This window comes from Brassica napus, chromosome C1, assembly GCF_020379485.1.
Source record: "Brassica napus cultivar Da-Ae chromosome C1, Da-Ae, whole genome shotgun sequence".
Lineage (NCBI taxonomy): Eukaryota > Viridiplantae > Streptophyta > Magnoliopsida > Brassicales > Brassicaceae > Brassica > Brassica napus.
In genome coordinates this window covers 37,621,770-37,644,135 of record NC_063444.1, presented here as the reverse complement: position 1 = coordinate 37,644,135, position 22,366 = coordinate 37,621,770, and the positions used below count along the sequence as shown (strand labels likewise).

At 37.2% G+C, this 22,366-nt stretch overlaps 3 protein-coding genes across 5 annotated transcripts; 1 reads left to right on the top strand and 2 right to left on the bottom strand.

Annotated features, from left to right (window-relative positions):
* Positions 1-60: 60 nt before the first annotated feature.
* On the bottom strand, positions 61-444 carry LOC106349949 (F-box protein At5g65850). The gene has a single exon (XM_013789908.1). It carries the CDS (start codon positions 442-444, stop codon positions 61-63), a length of 384 nt encoding a protein of 127 aa, XP_013645362.1.
* A 10,363-nt stretch (positions 445-10,807) lies between these two features.
* LOC106347031 (protein NETWORKED 1A-like) lies at positions 10,808-17,101 on the bottom strand. Of its 3 annotated transcripts, XM_013786517.3 has the most exons (5): positions 16,931-17,101; positions 16,526-16,600; positions 16,194-16,403; positions 12,150-16,126; positions 10,808-12,050 (listed from the first exon to the last, which is right to left on the bottom strand). In XM_013786517.3, the coding sequence occupies exons 3-5, from the start codon at positions 16,291-16,293 to the stop codon at positions 11,001-11,003; spliced, it is 5,127 nt and encodes a 1,708-aa protein (XP_013641971.2). In that variant the 5' UTR covers positions 16,294-16,403; positions 16,526-16,600; positions 16,931-17,101; the 3' UTR covers positions 10,808-11,000. The 3 variants fall into 3 exon arrangements, with proteins under 3 accessions (XP_013641971.2, XP_022559639.2, XP_048600360.1); XM_022703918.2 differs by lacking the exon at positions 16,526-16,600 and having other exon boundaries at positions 16,931-17,089; XM_048744403.1 differs by lacking the exon at positions 16,931-17,101 and having other exon boundaries at positions 16,526-16,790.
* A 2,852-nt stretch (positions 17,102-19,953) lies between these two features.
* On the top strand, positions 19,954-20,913 carry LOC125580206. The gene has a single exon (XM_048744402.1). It carries the CDS (start codon positions 19,954-19,956, stop codon positions 20,911-20,913), a length of 960 nt encoding a protein of 319 aa, XP_048600359.1.
* The last annotated feature ends 1,453 nt before the right edge of the window (positions 20,914-22,366 follow it).

The window sequence follows — 22,366 nt, the reverse complement described above, 5'->3', positions numbered from 1 at the left end:
CTCAAATTACAAAGCCCTTAAAATTTTCATAAAGCTTGAAAATAGCTGTTGAATTCGTACTTAAAGAAGCTTCACATTCTCAACATACTTGAGATAGGTGTTGAATCTCTTACCCTGAAACGCTTCCATTCCTTGGATTCTAACTTTTGTTATTGTATTTCTCTCCACATTAAAGAAGAGGACATAGGAAGGCACGTTTTGGAGCCCAGGTACCAAGACGATTTCATTTGTACCAACTATTATTCCAGCAATGCGCATGGTTTCCGTAACTACATCCTTCCACGAAGGAGGTAATACATATACATGCTTGGACCATTCAGCGTCTTGTAGAACCCACAGCTCAAAACTTTCACTTGCTCGACTAATATTAACACCAGGAGAATCTCCAGACGTAAGCAAACCCAGTTTCCCATTGTAATTAACCAGAGCTGTTGAACCATGCATTGCTCTACTGAAATTCACAAAGCTGAACTTCTTGTTTCATGTTTGAAGACACTCATTTGTTATTATGTTTTACACTCATTTGTTATTATTGTTTGAAATGGATCTTTGGTTATTATTGTATAAACCCATCTTGTATATTGCAGAGTGAACGTGTTAATGAGACGAATGCGGGAAGGAAGAGCTTGCCGGAGGATAAAGGTCCAGATGTGCCCGCAGATGCTAGTTCCTCGAAAGATAAAGCTCCATAACCGAGCCTTGTTCTATTGGACAAAAATCAACCCACTGTTTCTGATTTACAGAAGGAGGATGCTAGATATCAGGAAAAGAGGGATGCTGCTTTGACACTTTGCCGTGCAAAGAGTGATCGAACAAGGAAACTTGCTGCTTCACAGCAATCTCCTTATACGGCAAACAGCACGGCCAAAGTGATCATTCCAAACAAAAAGCTTTATCCAGGCTATAATCCTTTTGCACCAATTGACAAGAAGAAGTTGAAGGAGCTCGCTGATTGGTTGAAAACTTGTTCGTAAGTGTTTGCTTTTCTCATAATAGCTTGCTTTAGTCTACAAAAACTGATTGCTTTTCAACATTTTGTGTTTGCAGTCATTATAGAACACCTCTCGATAAAAAACCACGTACAAGTAGAACTTGGTGGTATCACATCCTCCGGACCTCCTTAGAGTGGCTGGAGGACTGTGTAAGTCTTCTGCTATGACTTAGATGACTTACTGATAAGTCTTCTTTGTAGACGACTTACCAATAAGTCGTATCGTAAGTTTTCTACGTAGACGACTTACCAGTAATTCGTCTGATATCTTATGACTTGTACCCTATTTTATATGTAGCATATTGATGCTTGGATTAATGTGCTGAGGAAGAGGTACGACGCTAACCCACAACATTTCAGGAGCGAGAGAATGTGCTTACTCGATCATCTCTTTGCTCAGCAATAGAGATTCGACTACAAGGATTTTAAGGACTCGGATCCCGATCAGAACGGTTTAGGAGGAAGACTCCCTGGTGGGGCATGGAATTATTATGCAGGCACTATACCATCATTTGCCAATCGAACAAGGTTTGGGGAACGAATATTGATGATGTCTATGCGCCAGTGAACTACAACGACACTCATTGGATTGCTATGTGGATATCGATCCCTAAGAGGCACATAGTCGTCTGGGACAACATTTGTTTCAGTATCTCCCCAGAAGAACTCGATGTGGTAATGGAGCATTTTCTCTACATGGTCCCTTATCTGCTTGTTGAGTGCGCTTCCTCAGACGAACAACGTGACCAATACAGCCTGGAGCCATTCACATATGAGAGACTGACCAATATACCTCAGGCCCGAGCTGGTGATTGTGGCGTGTACGCTCTAAAGTACATTGAATGTCATGCTCTTGGGATGCCATTTAGTAAAAAAGACTTTGCTAAGCCCAACGGGAAGACTATGAGGGATAAGATGGCGGTGGATATATTTAAAGAGCTTCCTGACGCGCATGAGTTCGAAAACAAGGACAATGATGCCAACCTGGGTGCGTATGAGGGGTGATAAACATGCTATGTTATTTTGTATGATAGATTAGGCTGATGTGTGTATTTGAACTTGATTATTTTGTAACTTATCTTCTGCGCAGAAAACTTACAGTTAAGTCGTCTGGAATGTTGGACGACTTAACTATAAGTAGTCTGGAAAGTCTTCTGTGCAGTGACCTTTGTAACATTTCAGATAATATAAAGGGCAAGACCTTCTTAAATTTGTTTGGTAGTGCAATTTGACAAAGAAGTTGACACATATAAGTTCATAACACAAATATTTAATACATAGACTAAACATTGGACGACTAACTTGAGAGTCTTCTGGAAGAATAAACACTGGACGGCTAACTGGACGACCTTCTGGACGACTTACTTGACGGTCTTCTAGAAGACTAAACACTGGACGACTAACTTGAAGGTATTCTGGAAGAAAACCCCTGGACGACTAACTTTAAGGTCTTCTGGACGACTTACTTGAAGGTCTTCTGGAAGACTAAACACTGGACGACTAACTTGAAGGTCTTCTGGAAGAAAAAACCCTGGACGACTAACTTTAAGGTCTTTGGGACGACTTACTTGAAGGTGTTCTGGAAGACTAAACACTGGACGACTAACTTGAAGGTCTTCTGGAAGAAAAAACCCTGGACGACTAACTGGACGACCTTCAGGATGACTTACTTGAAGGTCGTCCACGTCATTTCTTACATTGTGGTTTCGTATGACCAGTTTCCTTGCATTTTGAGCATTTATAAACCCTGTGTTGCTTCCGGGGTTAGCGTCCTCTCATCCTGGATAGCTCTAACCAAGATTGCCATCTTGATTTCTTCAGTCTTCCTGGACCACTTTTTACATCCGGAGGAAAGCATGTGCGTTCCTCAACTTGTTGTCCAACACAAGGATATATATTCTCTGAGTATCCTGCAAACAGAAAATCCTTTGAGTTCACTGGACATACAAGTGTGGAGATATGCAAACCAGCAGATGTTCCAGCAGCTATAGCATGAGAGCAAGGTATTTTCTCCACTGCATAGACACCACAATCACACTTTCCATGTTCCAAATCAACCACACAGTCCATTTTGCTACCTTTCACAAAGAATCGCCATCCATCAATTGGTTGGACCGTCATCGTATCCGCTATCTCTGATCGAACATCAAGCAAGTATTCAACACCCCGACTATGTTGAGTTGGGAGACTCAAAGCATCTTCTCTCCTTTTCCAAAACCACTTTTCTAGCTTCTCCCTTTTGAACTCCAACAGGAACTGAATCGGAAATCCTCTAGCTCGCTTCAGAGCGGAATTAATAGATTCAGCGATGTTGCTTGTCTTTATGTTGTACTTGTCCCCCTGATAATAAACCCTTGACCATAGGCTGACGTCGGCATTCTCCAAATACGTTGCAAGGTCCGGGTTTGCACTCCGTATCTCAGCCATGTACCGTTCAAAATCTGAAACCGTATGAGCATAAGCAGCACCTTTCACCAAGTACAAGGGATGTTTCCCTTTATACTTTTTGAAAATGTTATCTTGAAGGTGATAATAACATATTCCTCGGGTTGCCCAAGGAAACACTTTATCACACGCACTTTTAATGGCCGTGTGCCGGTCGGAGACTATCACCTGAGGCTGCTCATCAGATACACAACTAGCCAATTTTGTGAAAAACCATTCCTAAGAAGGTTCATCTTCAGCATCTACGATCCCAAAAGCCAATGGAAATATCTGAAAATTCCCATCTTGTGCGGTTGCAACTAACATAACACCTCCATACTTCCCACTTAGGTGAGTCTTATCCACCACAATGATCCTTCTCTGATACTTAAAACCTTTGATAGAAGCTCCAAAAAAGAGAAATATATACTTAAATCTATTGATAGAATCAAGTACTATAGCCATGATAGAATCGAGATTTGCTAAGGAGATTTGCTCGAGATATGATGGCAGACGCGAATACCCATCTTCTGCTGATCCTCTCACCAATGTTTGTGCATATAAAAGTGCTCTGTATGAAGTGGGTAATCAAGCTTCATGCCAAACATGTTCTTCATTGTATCAGTGATATGCTGCGGATTCAACCCATCAATGATTCCAACAAGATCAATGAAAAGCCTACCAACATACTTCGGAATACAGTGTCTCCGCTGAGCGATTCGGTCTCCCACTGAGCATGTATATTTTTCCACATACTTTGTTACCCAAAACATGTTTGTCCCATGTTTCACACTCGCTCTGATCTTCCATTCACAACCACTTACCGGACATGTTGTCACAAGGAGAGTTTTCGTTGAGTTGTATATTCAAAAGGAGAACCTAAGCCTCACTGCTGTCAACCGCAGCTCTGAAAGCAATGCATCATTGCTAACAAAACTCTGGTTGACATAGATACTGTTACCATTCGATCTTCCACCTTCAATCTTTTTGAAATCTTCAAAACACATATCATCATCTTCCTCATCCTCATCTTCAACCTTTCCATAAACACTGTAATCCTCACCATTCTCGTCCGCTTCAGCAACAATAGAGATATCAGCATCCTCCTCCCTATCATCCTCATCCCCATCGTCCTCCTCCCCATCATCCTCCTCCCCATCATGATTTTCATCTTCAACCAAATCATCATCATCATCTTCAAAACATTCATCAGCTTCATCAGCTTCATCATCTTCTTCCCTGAACTCTGAAACCGTTTTCACCTTGCTACGGCTTGATACACAAAGCCGTACTCCATGCATTTTGGTTATCTCGAGCAAGTTTCGAACTTGTCTATCACTTGTAACATGAATAGGGGGGTGTCTGGAGCCAACATCATTTCTGTTGGTAATGAGTAGGTTATCTCCACAGATTTTGTGCTCATGTCCATGCTATAATCTTCTTGAGCCATTGCAAGAAGTTCAGCATGTGTCGAACCTTCACTCAAAAAAAATATTCTCGCTCCTTTGACATTATCAACCACAAAATCCCAACAGCAATCTTTCAACAACCATTCTCCATACACTGCATGTAACTGACGCATCATCTGCAAAAATTCAAAATAAAACACATTAGTAAACATAGAGAAAATGAAAGTTTACTAAACATTGACGCAGACGACATACCAGTAAGTCGTCTGGACGACTTACTAGTAAGTCGTCCAAACATGTCATTTTTGCAATTGAATTTTAAATAGGACGACTTACATGTAAGTCGATCAGCTTTGTTTGTTAAAAAAAAACTGTAGACGACTTACCAGTAAGTCGTCTGGGATAAAACGGGTTAGTTTTGCATTTGACCGAATTGTGTCAGATATTTGACTTTTCCTGGACGACTTACCAGTAAGTCGTCTCTGGGTAAACAAAAATTTCAATATTTTATTAAAGCTAGACGACTTATTTGTAAGTCTTCTCAGGTTAGTTTGCAATTCTAAAAAGAAACTTAAATATTTAACTTTACCCAGACGACTTACTTGAAAGTCGTCCAGGTAGACGACTTACGAGAAAGTCGTCCGAGATAAGCAAGGTTTGACCAGAATCTATGAAATAAATCTGGACGACTTTGCTTATCCTGGACGACTTTCAAGTAAGTCGGACGACTTTCAAGTAAGTAGTCTTACTTGACGACTTCCGCGTAAGTCGTCTGGGAAAAGTTAAATATTTAAGTTTTATTTTCCAATTGCAAAAGTAACCTGAGATGACTTAGAGATAAGTCGTCTAGCTTTAATAAAATATTGAAAATTTTTTTTCCCGGAGACGACTTACTGGTAAGTCGTCCAGGAAAAGTCAAATATCTGACACAATTCGGTCAAATGCAAAACTAACCCGTTTATCCTAGATGACTTACCAGTAAGTCGTCTAGGGTATTCTCTAGATTTTATTAACAAACAAAGATGACGACTTACAAGTAAGTCGTCTGTTTGACCAGAAGACTTACCCGTAAGTCTTCTATAGCCAGACTACTTACGGGTAAGTCTTCTACGCGAACAGATATGGAAAAAATTTCAATTTCATACCTTAAACTAGTGAGATGACTTCCTTAGCACACAGAGTCTTCTCCAACCACCCAGAACCTCAAACGAAAGTAACCCACCAAGAATAGTATGCTTGAATGGCTCTATCAACCATAAAAAAATTTGAATCAAAAGCTTGAGTTTTTTGATGAATATGGAGGCAAAGTGAAAGAGATGTTGTTTTTAGTTCATAACAAGTGAGAAAAAGAGAGTGTAAATCGATTTTAGGTGTATTAAGAGCTTCAAATTGGTTGTTCATGGTGGTTGGGGTATTGATGACAATGGCAATCTTGTAATTAGTTGAAGATGATGAGGGTGAGAGAGTAAAAATGTCATTTTCGGAAAGAAAAAAAAATATTTGATATAATTTTCGTGAATTATATGAACTTGTGGGGTGAATAGGGCAAAACCAATTTTCAAAAATAGAGAGGTTAGTTTTGTGTTTGACTTTGAGTTCTAGGTCAATTTTGCAAAAATCCCGGTATTTTATCCCTTATTAGGTTAAAGTAAAGATGGATCTTTAGAAAATTACTTAGATTAACCCTTATTATCAGTATATTCCAGCATAACCTCATATAGTTTGATTTATTACATCAACTAGATATGGGCCCGTGCTGGGTTTTGATTGATATTTCAGTTTATGAAAACATTAAAAAATAGATTTTTTTATTATAAATTATGATTTTTTAAATACATTGCCATGAGACTTATTTTATGAATAAGAATTCGTAGGGGTGGGCGTTCGGGTATCCATTCGGATTCGTTTCGGGTTTATTCAGGTTTCGGGTTTTCAAGGTTAAAGATTTCAGTCATATTCGAGTATTTCTAAATTTTGGGTCGGGTTCGGTTCGGATCTTTGCGAGTTCGGTTCGGGTTCGGATAACCCATTTAAATAATTTTTAAAATTTTAAAATTCAATATATAGTTTAAATTTCTCAAAATCTGTAAATAAAATATTGTATTATATATAAATTTGAATAACATATGTCAGAATACCTAAACTTAACATATAAATTAGTTTGATTTGAATATTTTGATTGAGAATCAGTAGATATTTCAAGTATTATTAGTCTTTTGAGTATATTTTAGTTATTTTAGTTATTTTAGACATTTATTTTTGACTATTTGTATATATTTTCAAGTATTTTAGACGATTTAAAAGTATCTTATATATTTTAGATGTTTTTAATATACATTAAATCTAAAAATAATTAAAATATTTAGATATATAAATCTATTTCGGATACATTCGGGTACCCGACCTTCGGTTCAGGTCGGGTTCGGTTTCGGTTCTCTGGATACCCAAATTTTGAATCCGTTCGGATATTTAATCAATTTCGGTTCGGATTCGATGCTACTTTTTCGGATCGGGTTCGGTTCGGTTCTTCGGATTCGGGTTTTTTGCCCAGCCCTAAGAATTTGTTTGCCACCTAAGTTTTGATTTGTTTTATATTTTAATAAGGGAAATAGGGATGTATAGCAATAAAATAAACAATAATTAAGTAACTAACAAAAAAAAAGTACCTCCATTATTTTTATAATATATACTATATTACCCTTACTTTCCGGTTAATGAAAGAGAAAAATATCTCTTTCTCTTCTTCGATTATCAACTACCACCACTTATCCTTTGTCACCATTACAATACGATCATCTCCAATTATATAGCCATCCCAAACATCTCCAAATCCATAATATATGCTAGATATGTCATCTTTGCTTTTGAAATATACAGACCACGATGGTGTTACGGTCGAGGCTTCCTCATTTGTCATATAAATTTTCGTTGTACTATACTATTTGAACAACATTTACTATGCTATTTTTTCTGTTACTATTTTCATATTATGTATTGTGTGCATATTTTGATCTTTGAGTTAGGGTTTATATTTCTTTTTAGGGTTTAGTGATTATTGTGTTGTGTTTAGTTTATCGAACGTTTTTGTTGACTTTGGGGTAAGCATTAATTCTTTCCCTATAATCATATACATTTCAAAATTTGATTAATATATACTATGTTATTTCGTTTATTACTATTCTATTTTGATACTGCTTCATATTATGTACTATGTGCATATTTGATATTGGGTTAGTGTTTATATTTTCGTTTAGGGCTTAGTGATTATTGTGTTGGGTTTAGTTTATGGAAAGTTTGAGTTGATTTTAGGATAAGCATTACCTCTTTCAGTGTAATCATAGACATTTCAAAATCTGAACATTAATATGTACTATGCTATTTCGTTTGTTACTACTTTATTTTAATAATGCTTCTTATGTACTGTGTGCATATTTTGATATTTAGTTTAGGGTTTATATTTTTTTTTATGGTTTAGTGACTAGTGTTTTGGGTTTAGTTTATGGAAGGTTTGGGTTGACGTGGGATAAACATTACTGCCACTATTATTAAACCATTTTATAATTTCATTAATATGAACTATACCATATGTAGAATGATCTATTCTATCTACTTTGTTTATCTTCTTCCATAACATTATATATTTCTCCGATCATCGTAGTCATAGTAATCTTTGTGTGAAACACGACTGTTTCTTTTGGATTGACAAACTCTGTTTCATTCTTAATCATTCATGACATTGTCATCATCTTTGTAGTCACCACCACCGCCAGTGCTATAACCCAATATTGATCACAATTTTTTTTTCTGTTACTGGCAACTGGTTCAAAAGAAGAACAAAACCGGGAAAATATTGCACAAATGCTATGAGATCTAATAACGTCAAAATCAACACTATATTCTTAATTTGTTGGTGAAATATGGCTGATTCACAAATAAACCCTTTTAATAAGGGAAGTGCATATGCGAGTTATTATTTACTTTGTACATAAGTTTAGATAAAATATCCAGATTTTAATATCTAAACCGAACATAACAAAAAAGAAAAGTAGAAAAAATACAAAAAAATTTAAAATTGAACCAAGCCCAAATCAATAACAACGTCTTACACTTTCTTATGCTCATCTTTTAATGTTTGTACTGATTGCTATGTTATTTTTTTGTCATATTGTAATATTTTATGGTCATTTAGTGATACTTTTATAGTCATTATAGGATTTTGTGCATTTGTTACCTTCTATATATCTTGGTTTGCATTTGTTATCATCTATCTATTTTGGTTTTCATGGTCTATATATCTTTAGTTTTTCAGTTAATATAAAACGTTCTAGATCGATCTTTCCATCATGTAATTTATAAGTAATAAAATTATCAATATTTTATGCGTTTTGATTTTGTTTTGATTATCGTAGCCATAAAAATATATGTGCATAATGAAAACATGTCTACGAATCTTGGTTGTGTGCACAGTATTTTGTAAGAAAGCATAACTTGTAATAAAAATTTGCATTGACTAAATATTAAAATAAATATTAGTATATGATGTAATAAGGCTGAAAAAGACACCACTCTAGATCATTAAAAATTCTTGTAATTTCATTTTCAATATAAGACAATCAAAATCCGATATATCATCTGAATTTTTGTTTTGTGATTTTCTTCTATGATTATTCATTATTGTTCGAGTCTCTTTTCTCTCTGCCAGTTACTGTGAATGCTTTGCTGCTGGAGTATATTGCATAGAGCCTTGTTCATGCATAGATTGCTTCAACAAACCTATCCATGAAGACACTGTCTTGGCTACTCGTAAACAGATTGAATCCAGAAATCCCCTTGCATTTGCTCCTAAAGTCATCAGAATCTCAGACTCCATCATGGACACTAGTGTAAGAGCTCTCATTTCCATCTTCCTATTCCTCTTCTAACTCAGTCTTCTATTTATCTGAGGTATGAAACTGTAATCTTAGGCAGGACGATGCAAGTAAAACACGAGCTTCTGCACGACACAAACGAGGCTGTAACTGCAAGAAATCAAACTGTCTCAAGAAATACTGTGAATGCTTCCAGGTTTTTCTTTCATCATCTATTCATCTGCGTAGGTTATCTTCCATGGTCTGATTCAGATACTTTGTCCCTGATGATCTTATAGAGTGGAGTTGGCTGTTCCATAAACTGTAGATGCGAAGGATGTAAGAATGCATTCGGAAGAAAGGATGGCTAGCTTCTTCTTCAACTCCATTTTCCATTAAAAAAATTACTATCCCAAAGTTTGATGTTTAACATGATTACATTCTCAGCCTATTTACATGCTATCATGGAGAGAAGACTAGAGGAGGATCACGAGACATATGAGAAAAGAACGACAAAAATCCAAGAAAATAAACAAGTCAAGCAGAACCCAAGTTCTGATCAACCATCGACACCACTGCCACCGTACAGGTAATTCTTGTTAGTACAGTGAAGACTGAGTTTCAAACAACATACAAACAAACAAGACAGCTCCTAATTTCTGTTATTTTTTGCAGACATTTGGTGGATCATCAGCCATCTTTGTCTAAGAACAGGCTGCCTCCCACACAGTTTTTTCTTGGCGTGGGTTCTTCATCTTTTAGAAAACCAGAGAGTTATTCAACGCAGTCAAGGAATGAGACGAAGCCTCTTGAAACTGTGACTGAAGAGAAAACAGAGATTATGTATGAGATTCTCAGCAATAACCCTATAACTACCATCAAGGCCATCTCTCCCAACAGCAAGAGAGTTTTTCCTCCTAAGCTCGGCTCCTCGGAATCAGGCTCAATCCTAGTGAAGAGAAGTAATTGCCGGAAGCTGATACTATGGTCTATTCCAGCTTTTCCTTCTCTTAAACCCAAATCAGTGAAAAAAAAACCATTCTATCAACCAACTGTTTGTATCTTTGTAATGGGTTCTACATAATTTCAAGCCGATCACTGTTTCATAACGTAACCATTCTTGTAAGATACTTATGTTTTAGAAGGTAATCTAATATCACATTCTAGTTTGGAAACATAGGAGTCAAACCAGGTACATACAGTTAAGCATACGCTACAAGTTTTACTCTATTATTTCAGAACCCTTGTCACAAAGTTCTTCTAGAGTCAGTTCGATGATCAAAGTGAATAAAGATAGTAAACTTAGATGATGTTACGTTATCGTCCACCCTAGTCTTCCTTAGCCGAAGATCTCATGCAGCCACAGAAACGGTTTTTCTTCTTTCTAGCTGTCCTTTTCCCGCCCTTGTGGATAATGTCTCTCAAGAGTATCACTGTCCTACTCTCTGAGAACTTTGTCTTTCCTTTACTTTTGGCTGCTCCGTCTTCAATCTTCAGCACTGTTCGCTCAATGCTCTGCATTTCTTGCTGCATCTGCTCTATCTTCTCCGATCCAACTCTTGACTTCTCCATAACCACCTTTCTGTAGATATCTCTGGCGTCTCCCGTCTCCTCAATTTCCTTGGAAAGAATCTCGTTTGTGTTTGCAAGCTGAAGGACGGCTTCTTCTATCTCTTTCAGCTGTTTCCTCACTCTAGCAAAATCAGGGTTACTGAACTTGTTGCCTTGTTTCTCGTTCAGATCCAGCTTGCTTTTCAGATCTCTTAGACTGATTCTAAGGCTTGCCAATCTTCTGGAATCAGACAAAAGCCTCTCCATGATCTTTGCATTGTCCTCAGTGTTTCTAGATAACTCTAACTTGTCAACAGCTTTCTCAGATTCAATAGACGGATTCCTGCTTCTGCGATGAAGACGCGGAATCATAGGCTTTTTTGAGGTTTTATTGCTCATCAGAGACTTGATGGTAGACTCTGGTTCAGCAGGTTCTTCCCATAGCTCAAGCATCTGGTCACTGGAGCCACGGCTACCCCTCCGGCTCCTTCCATAGAAGGGAGAGTTAGCAACATGATCAAGGGGAATGTCTTTCATCAGTGAACCATTTCTAGCCTCGGTCATTGCAGGTGATCTAGGCTGGTGTCTGATTTCGCCAGAGAATTTGTCTTCAAGTTCAATCTCTTCAAAGATCTTACGGTCTCTGCTTCTGCGCGAAGAGCTTCGTCTTCTCTGCTTCCCAAGCCTCTTCTTCTCCCCAACAACTGCTTGCTCGATGATTTTAATTCTTTTCTTCATGTCCTGCAATAGCACAATTCCATTTTCTTGGTTGGTACTGCTATGTCCTTTAGGTTCTTGAGAGACCACCGCTTCTGGATATTCATCATCCTGAGGAAATTAAAAGAGTTTAATTGATGAGGAACGTAGAGGCATATAAGTTAATCACTAGAGGTAACATGTCATTTAGAAGAACACGAATGTGTTTACCTCTCTGCAACGATCAGATAGCGTAGGGAGTTTCATCAGCACCAGGGCATTTTGCTCTAGGGATTTTACATCATCTGCTAGAGATGCTACCACAGGATCATAGACAGACAATTGATTCTTTAGCTCAGTCACTTCATATTCCAAGAATCCAACAGTTTCTTTAATCCGTTTTATCTCTGTGGTCTTTGTGACAGCTTCATCTTTGAGGCTTTCACAAACTCCAGTGAGTTCTTTAACTTTGTTCTCAAGCAAGACTTCACGGACAGCTGAGATCTGTAGATCAAAGAAGAACGATGTTGCTTCCGCATCCCAAAGTTCAAACTCATTGCTTCTCTCCTGCAGCTCCGAACTCAGGAACTCCTCTCGAACTCGCTGTTCCTGGATTTCCTTGTGTAGCAACTCTACTTCTGACTCCAAACTCTCCTTCAAACTGCTAAGCACTTTAATCTCTTCATCTTGTCTTCCACTAACGTCAGACAGTTCAAAGATACGCCTCTCTAAATTTACCCTCAGTTGTCTTGATTCTTTACAGTCTTTCTTCAGCTCTTCAACTTCTTGGCACAGTTCCGCATTTGCGTTATGTGTATCCTTGAGCATGTCTTCTGCTTCTAGTAGGTCCATCTCCTTCTGTCTCAAGATTGCCTCTTTATCTGAAATCTGATGTTCTAAGAGATCGTTTAGCTCATTGGCATCCTCTAACTTTTCAAGCTTTCTGTTAAGCTCCCGACTGTCCACCTCTTTCCCTCTTAACTTCTCTTCCAATGTCTCAACCTTCTGCTTCAGTTCCCTATTAACATCTTGTAAGCTTCTCAAGTTTTTAGCAAAAGCTTCAACCTGTTCAGCCTTTTCAAACCCAAATGACTTGTAAACCACAGACATGTTGCTCAAGGAAACAGCTTCCTGAAGAATTACATCGTTCTCTTCCAGTAGTTTATGCATTTCACCTTTAAGCTCTGAGAATGTCAGATCCAAAGTTTTGTTTTCGTCGAGAGCTTTGGAGTATTCTTGATTCAGAGCCGTGTATGACTCATGCAAACTCTCAAACTTTAAATGCTCAGTTTGTAGGTCAGCTCTTAGATCTAGCTCCCGCTTCTCTCTGTCGATCAGTTCTGATTTCAACTTCCGGTTCATCTCCAATAGCTCGAGCATGTCCTTCTTCAGCATTCCATAGTGGTGTACTATCATCTCCAGATCTCTCTCTGCGTTTTGTTTCTCTGATTCCACCTTCATGCCATCTGATTGGAACTCTCCAAGGAGAGATAAGAGCACAGAGTTCTCAATTACAAGCCGCTGCTTCTCATATTCAGAGATGGAAAGTGAACGTTTTAGTTCACTGATTCCACCCAAGATGCGTAAAACTGGAACTCGCTCTTTCGAAATTTTCTGGTCAGCTGCTTCAAGCTGAAGTGCCTTGAACACTTGATAGATTGCGCCCCTGCAGTTATCAACCTCATGCAGCAAGAACTCTGTTTCCATCTGTTGCTCAAGATTCTCGCTTTCAAGCTCAGTAATGAGTTTCTCTGAAAACATTGACGCCTCTGCATATTTCTGGCACTCAACCAGGAGGGAAAAGTTCTTCTGCTCCAAGTCTTCTATAAACTTTTGCAAGATGAAGATCTCGACTTGAGCGTCTACTGCTCTGTCAAGCTCTTCTTCAAACTCCTTTTTCCTGGAGCGACACTCTTCTCGAAGAAAGCTCACGTTGCTCTGAAGATCTGCCAATCTTGTGTCAGTCGACCTTTCGTAGCTAGCACGCTCTTGCTTCTCAGTGGCGAGTGAGACTCTTAGCTCTTCCACTTGTAGATTTTTGTACTGTTTATCCCTCTGTAGATCAGCATATCTTCCTTGCAACTCTGTGAACTTCTTCTCCAGAACTCCCAGCTTCTCCTTATTACTATGTAACTGAGAGATGAGAGATTCTCTTTCCTTTGTAAGCTCTGCCTTATCTTTTTTGAGCAACTGGAAAAACTCTTCAAAGCATTTTGACTTCTCCCTTGCACACTGAAGCTCAATGTTTGCACCAGAGAGGGATGCCTCCAGTAAAGAGTTTTTCTCCAAGAGCTTCTGCATATTCTCAGTCATGATTTGCAATTGGGAAAACAGATTAGCTCTCTCGGCATTAAACTCAGACTTCTCTCCTCGTAGAGACTCACATCTTTCTTGCAAATCCTTTGTCTTCTCCCTAGAACCATCCAGTTTGGTGTTTGATTCCAGCAGCAGTTTTTCTAGACCAACATTCTTTCTAAGAATGTTATCTATTTCACGCAGCTTCTCCGTAAGAGCATCTTTATCACCTCTCTGGTGGTTCCACAGCTCGGTAAGCTTTGAGTTCTCGTCTTGTAGATTCCTCACAGAGCAGGTGAGGGATTCAGGATCCAATCCTGCGAGTTTCACTTGCTCCATTATTGTTTGATACCTTCTGTTCAAGCTGTTTATTTCATCCTTCAGACGATGGATCTCTTCTTGAAGGGCACTGCTTTGGTTTATTTGTCTAGCAACTTCTTCCTCGAGATTTCCTTTCACCTCTTTCAAGGTGGAGATCTCGCATCTCTGAGTCTCTAGGGAGATCATAGAAGAGTCGCTTAAGTTTCGGTTTGTTTCTTTAACTGAGCTGATCTCTCCTTCCAACTTATGATTACGAGTCTCTAACTCCCTCAACATGTCAACTCTGCTTTGAATTTCAGAAGTGAGAACCTTTTGTTCCTCTTGGGACTGAGAATGCAAACTTTTCAAACTTTTAAGGCTGGCTTCGATTTCCAAGAACCGAGAGTGCTCATCATGGATCAGAGCTTGAAACTTCTCAAGCTCGCTTTGCTTCAGGATAAGCTCTTGATCCTTAGCTGCTAGTTTGTGTGTTAGACCATCTGCTTCTAGCTTTAAAGTTTCATTTGAGCTCTCCAAAACAGTACACTGGTCCTCTACAGTCTTCAGTTTTGCAGCTCCAGCTAGGACTTCACTACTCAGCCTTTTAGCATTCTCTTGCGCATGAAAAACTTCTCTCTCCAGCTTGGATATAGTTTCCAAACACTGCTGGTACCGAAGACTCAAACCGTCCTTCACTTCATTTGCCTTCAGAAGTTCTTGTCTCAATGCTTTAATCTCATCTTCTGCTTTTAGAGATTGATTGCTTAGCATCACAGCATTCTCCTCAGCCTCTTTAACCTTCTTCTCTAGAGTAGATATCATCACAAGGCACTGATTGTATCTGGCTAAGCCAGCCTCCTTCTCTGAGTGCAATCTACTTTGCGCTTGCTTAAAAGTCTCCGCTTCTGTCTCTGCTTCAGTTGCTCGGTTGGTAAGCCCCTTCACATCTTCTTGCGCATGAGCATATGATTCCTCCAGATCTGCTATCTTCTTCATGGACTGATTATAACGAAGAAGCGCGTTATCCCTCTCGGCTTCAAGCTTTGCAAGGCCTTGTGCAAGTATCCTACTTTCAATCTCAGCTTTGCTAGCACGCTCATCAAGACCATTAACATCCTTTTGAGCATCTTTCAGGTCTTTCTCTAGTCTGGATAGTTTGTTCAAGCTCAGCTGATACTGAAGACTAAAGGCTTCCTTCTCAGCCCCAAGCTCAACCAACGTTCTCTTCAATCTCTCAACTTCTGTTTCAGAACTTCCAACATGACTTAACCCTCTTCTACTCGTGGCGGCACTGTCCGAGTCATAAAAAGGCTGGATTCCAGGAGGAGTTTTCTCAGGAGTACGTGGCTCAGAACAAGAGGAAGAAGCGGAATCTTCAAACATGTCGAACGGCACTTGGTTAGGAAACGCCTCGGCCATGGTCTTGTGCGCGTGGCGAAGCTCCACAGTCGCGTGATCGTACCTCTCTGCTAACGCACGGTAAGCTCTGTAGAACTCTTCAACCAGTTTCATAAGCTCTGGACGTTTCTTGTAGTACATCTCTGCCCTTCTCGCAAAGGAATCTGCGTCTTCTTCGATGAGTTTAATCATGGCCTTGACTTTAGAATCCATATCTGCACACATCATTATTCAGTTAAATATAACCAATACAAAGGAACACAAACAGCAGCAGCACGTTACCTGCAAGATTCTGGTGGATCCATTTAGAGTTTTTGGGGATGTGACTATCCCACCACCATGAGTATAAGCGCCTGGACTCGGAGTGTAACACGGTAGCCATCACACCGGCTGCAACGAATACAAAGAGTGGTCTAGACTTCACCCAAGGGTGGTTAAGTGCCAGGTAAGAATCAACCACCTCTCAGTGTTAGGCTTTCTTCACCTACAAAACTGAGACAAAGCCACACTATAAGCAAATCTACAAATCAAACTTGTTCAGAGTTAAAGCAGTGTTCTTTCTACTCAATTTAGAGGAACAATGTGTTTAAAGCCTAAACAGAAACAAAACAAACCTCTGGAGTAATAGGTCAAACGCTGGATCTCTAACTTCTTGTCTGGTCTTAGGGAAGATAAAATATTGAATCCCCCTGAAGAAAAGACAGAGAAACCAAACCTAAATTACTTTCCACACAAGAGAGAATCTTTCTACTGAGAGTATTTAAGGCCAACAATAACAATGTAGGTTATAAACAAAGCAGTGAAACTTAATCCAAGTAACACTCTGAGAAATCAATAAAGGTTAAGACTTTGAGAGCAGAAACAAAAAAAAAAAGTGGTTCAAGAGAAGAGACACAACTTGTCTAAATAACAGCGAAATGGGTTAAGCAAAATGAGAGACGTTTACGAAACCACTCGTCAAGTAGACTGAATCCAAATGTAGAAATTGAAAATAACAGAGATGAAGAAGAAGAAGATACCAAGAAGCAAGAGGTGGGAAGTAATGGTGAAAGTCATCCCATTGTCTTCTCTATTTTACACTCAACAGCTCTCTCTCTCTCTCTCTCTCTCTCTTACTGTCTGCAATTATACTTTTCTTTGTTTCAGATTCGGAAGTCTTTTTGTGCGACAAAAATAAAAGATGGGAATGATTTGACGCACACTGTAGTTTTATCTTCTTTCTTTTTTTTTAGTTTTATCCTTTTTGATTTCTTTGTAATTTTTTTTTTTTTTTTGGCAAATGCTGTATGCCTAGGGCTGTAGGTATAATGGTATACTAGACTCTGATCCGCACGCCAACGTGGATATAAATTTTCAGTTTTTAATTATTTATTTTATTAAATGATGTATTTGTAATATTCGTTCATATTATATTCATTAAGTAAATATTTTTTTTGCATATTAAACTATCTATTTTTTTACGAATGTGTGAAATCATATAAAAAATATTAAAAAAATGAGTATAGAGTTAATTAGATAATTTTAAAAACAGAAATTTTTCTTTCGTGTGCGATATCATACAATAATGATCCGCCCAGTTAACAAAAATCATGATTATTTTATGTGTAATTTTTTTATTTTGACCATTTCCTTAAAACTATATTAAATTTTACATATTTTAATTAGAATATTTTTAATATCTTTACCTTTTATTTGAAATGCAACTCGATATTTTTTTTAACAATTATAACAAAATATTTAAAAAATATTTTTAGAATTTGTTTGAAAAATATGAAAATTACATTTTAAATTAAAATTATCCAAAAATATGATAAATTTTGATGTAAACGAAAACTCAAATTATGTGAAAAATAATGATATTCAATGATAATAACAATTTTAATTGATTATTTTTTAAAAAATACATTTACAAAATATTGTTTGAAAGAAAATTCATTTATCTTTCAAATATAAAATGAAAATATTATAATTAAATAATAAAAAATATAAATAAAAACCATAAATTTAACAAATGACAACTGAGTTATATTATGCTAAAATTTTCTTTCTAACAATTTATCAAATGACAAATGAGTTATGAGCAAATAATATCATATAATTTTTAAAAACATAGCCATTCTTAAATATTTTTGGAATAAATAATTATTTTTAAATTTAATCAACTGAAAATAATATCCGTACAATGTGTGAGTCAAATTCTAGTTTTATTGATGCATGTTATATATTAGTGTTGTATGGTTTAGGTAACATTTTAATGATGCACGCTTTTAAAAATCTCATTTATTAAAATTATGCACGTAAGGATAACTCATGAATTTTTTTGGTTGATTAAATGACATTATGTCCAAATTTATTTAAGGATATTTCATTAAGGTAACTGAAAAAGACAAACAATAAAATAGGAAGTTTAAATTTATTTAAGCATATTTCATTAATGTAACTGAAAAGACAAGTAATAAATTAGGCAGTTTTATTCGTTTTAGGATATTTCATAAATGCAATTGAAAAAGAGAAACAAAAAAAAAGAGTTTAATTAATGAAATAAAAACATTTTCAAATGGGTACTTATCTTTTAATAATATAGATAAATGAACGGGGTTTATTTTGGAAAATGGAACGTTTGAATATGTGATTTATTAATATCAGAGAATTAATTAGGGTCAGGAATTCGCTTCAACGGGTAGATTTCCATTTTTGTTAATTGGTGTAATCAATGCAATTAAGGGGGAAAATGATACGGTCAGCACTGGGTTTGAATGTATTGGTTTTAAAAATCTTTCTTAATGTTACAAGATAAACTTTGAAATGATCCTCCACTCCTTTACCAACTCAAGCACTATGATCATCTACTCATCAAGCACTATGATCATCTACTCATCAAGCAATATGATCACCCACTCATTTACCAAATCAAGCACCATCTTTGATATTTTATGTATTGTTGCTCACTATAAATACCATCACTCATCTCACTCTTTTGTACACAATTACATCTTCTTCTTCTTCCTTATAATAAACTCTTTCTCTCATATTAAGTGTTATTTGCTTCCTACGGGTATTGAATTCTACTCTTATTTAAATTTTCCGATACTATAAATTATAAGTTATTTCATAACACGTTATCAGCACGATCACTCTGCGATTTGGTAAAATTTATTTGTATCATTTATACCCTGTTATAATGGTCGGTATACCGCCTCTACTATTATTTATATCATGTTATAATGGCCGGAATACCGCCTATATTATTTACTAGTAATTTAATTTATTTATTGGTCGGCCGAGCCGCCTTATATCCTGTTTATTATTTATTGGTCGGCCGAGCCGCCTTATATCCTGTTTATTATTTATTGGTCGGCCGAGCCGCCTTATATCCTGTTTATTATTTATTGGTCGGCCGAGCCGCCTTATATCCTGTTTATTATTTATTGGTCGGCTGAGCCGCCTTATATTCTGTTTATTATTAATTGGTCGGCCGAGCCGCCGTATAATTTATTTATTATTCTGCATTGATCGGCTGAGCCGTCGCATGATTTGTTGTCATATAACATAAATATTTCATTGTCATAATTTTTCACTTTTATGAAATTTTATAGATTTGATTGACCGTTTAATACGATATTTTCAGACTAATTTTTGGTGCACTCGATTTAACCCCAACGGTCACAAAGAAAATTTTTCAAAAATTTCCCCTTTCTCCAACGGTCATGAACAGTAATTTTCATCTATAAATACAACTCATTTTCACTCCATTTCATCATCCAAAACATTTCATCTTCTCTCAAAAATTTCAAATCGCTCTCCTCCGATTTTTCATTTCAAGAAAGATGATTCGCGCACTTTTGTTTTTATGTGCCATTTTTATTTGTGTTTCTATTTATGGTTCATTCGTTGGAGAATTTACTCCGAGTGAATTTAAGATGAATATCGGTTTAATTTTATTTACATCGCTTCTCCTTGTAATTGCTTGTATGATTAATGTAAACGGTTTTTAAATTATGAAGTTCTAATAAAATTACTATTTTGTGTTTTAGAAATACAAATGGCAAACATCGAGAAACTCCAGTTCCCGGCTCTAAAAGTAACCGGCGAAAACTATGTCAGATGGGTCACAAATGTGAAACCTTATCTTGTAATAAAAAAGATATCTGAAGCTATAAAAGTCGGTAACAAATCGCCACCCGAGCATATAGCCGAGGCGATAATCTTCCTGAAGAAGCACTTAGATGAGAATCTAACTCACGACTATGGAGACGTTGAGGACCCAGCTGTACTATGGCAAGCCTTGAAAGACAGATTCGATAATCAAAAGGAAATCAATCTCCCTCACGCTCTTGAAGAGTGGAAAACCCTGAGGTTTCAGGATTTCCAAAGGGTTAGAGATTACAATTCCACTATCTTGAGGATAGTTGCACAATTAAAATATTGTGGTAACCCTGTCACCGAAGCAGAAATGCTTGACAAGACATACAATACCTTCCACAAAGAACACAACGTCTTATCCCGAATTTACAGAAAATGTGGGTACACCAAATTTTCTGAATTGATGGTAACACTCATGTTGGCTGAAAAGAACGATGAGTTACTAATCAAAAACCATAATTCCCGACCCACGGGAGCCAAGGCATTTCCCGAAGTGAATGCTACGGCGGTAGAATATTCGGGAAGGAGAAACCATACCAATCGAGGTCGTGGTCGGCGTTTCAACAACAAACGTGGAAAGCCTTACTATCCTAAAAGTATTAGATCTAACAAATGGGTTAGATCTGAACAACCTCATAAAGGCAAAGAAACCGAAGAGGATACCACAAAGAAAAGTGAGACTGTATGTTACAGATGTGGATGTAAAGGACATTGGTCCCGTACCTGTCGTACTCCCCCACATTTGTGCAAGTTATATCAAGAATCCATAAAAGGAAAGGCTAAAGAGGTGAACCTCACGGAAAACGTTGAAGGGACCTCATACCTTGAATCCTCTGATTTCGCAAATGAGCTGGACTAGAATACTCTTGAAGAGTACGGAAATGTTTCTAATAAGACTGCTGAATAGTCCTCATTTGTAATGTATAATAATTATGTTTTCAAAGAATAATGTTGTTTTAACAACAATATTTGTATAATTATTGTGTGTTTTCTTTATATAATCAATGAATAAATTTCACGTTTCACTTTTATTTAATGTTTATGATAATTTCAGAAATGGATCAAAATACTAATGGAGCAAAATCCAAGAAACGGATTCGTGAAATATGCATACCAGATAGTGGAACAACGCACACTATTCTGAGACAAAAGAGATATTTCTCTGATATAAAACCGACAAGAATTGTCGTCAATACAATATCAGGTCCTGCAGACGTGATTGAAGGAACTGGTAAAGCAAACTTTACTTTGCCGAATGGAACAAAATTTTCCATAAATAATGCTTTATACTCTCCGAGTTCTAAAAGGAATTTGTTGAGTTTTAAAGACATATATCTTCACGGATATGATACTCAGTCTGCAACTGAGGATGGAAAGAAATACATGTATGTAATTTCTGAAAAATGTGGCAGAAAACACATATTGGAAAAGTTTCCAGAACTTCCTTCGGGATTACATCATACTTATATCGATGAGATCGAATCAAATCTTGTAGTAAAACGGAACCCAGAAGAGTTCACGTTATGGCATGATCGCCTTGGCCACCCAGGCACTACAATGATGCGTAAAATCATAGAAAGTTCACATGGTCATCCATTGAAAATCCAGGAGATTTCTCAAGGGAATAAAATGACATGTGTTGCATGTTCTCTAGGAAAATTGATCGTAAGGCCATCGCCAACCAAAATCGATAAAGAATCACCAAAGTTCCTTGAAAGAATTCAAGGTGATATATGTGGACCGATACATCCACCATGTGGACCATTCCACTATTTTATGGTATTAATTGACGCATCCAGTAGATGGTCACACGTTTGTCTATTATCATCTCGAAATGTGGCATTTGCGAGATTTCTAACTCAGATAATCAAACTGCGAGCACAGTTTCCTGATTATACTATTAAAAGAGTTAGACTAGACAACGCTGGTGAATTCACATCCCAAGCATTCAATGACTATTGTATGGTAATGGGAATTGAAGTTGAACATTCGGTTGCTCATGTTCATACGCAAAATGGTTTGGCTGAATCTTTAATTAAGCGTCTGCAATTGATTGCAAGACCATTGATCATGAGATCAAAACTTCCAACCTCTGTATGGGGACATGCCATTTTGCATGCAGAAGCACTCATTCGGATCAGACCGAGTGCATACCATAAGTATTCTCCACTACAGTTAGCGTTTGGTCGAGAACCAAACATTTCCCACTTTAGAATCTTTGGTTGTGCGGTATATGTGCCTGTAGCACCACCACAACGAACAAAGATGGGACCACAAAGAAGGTTGGGAATATATGTTGGTTGTGATTCTCC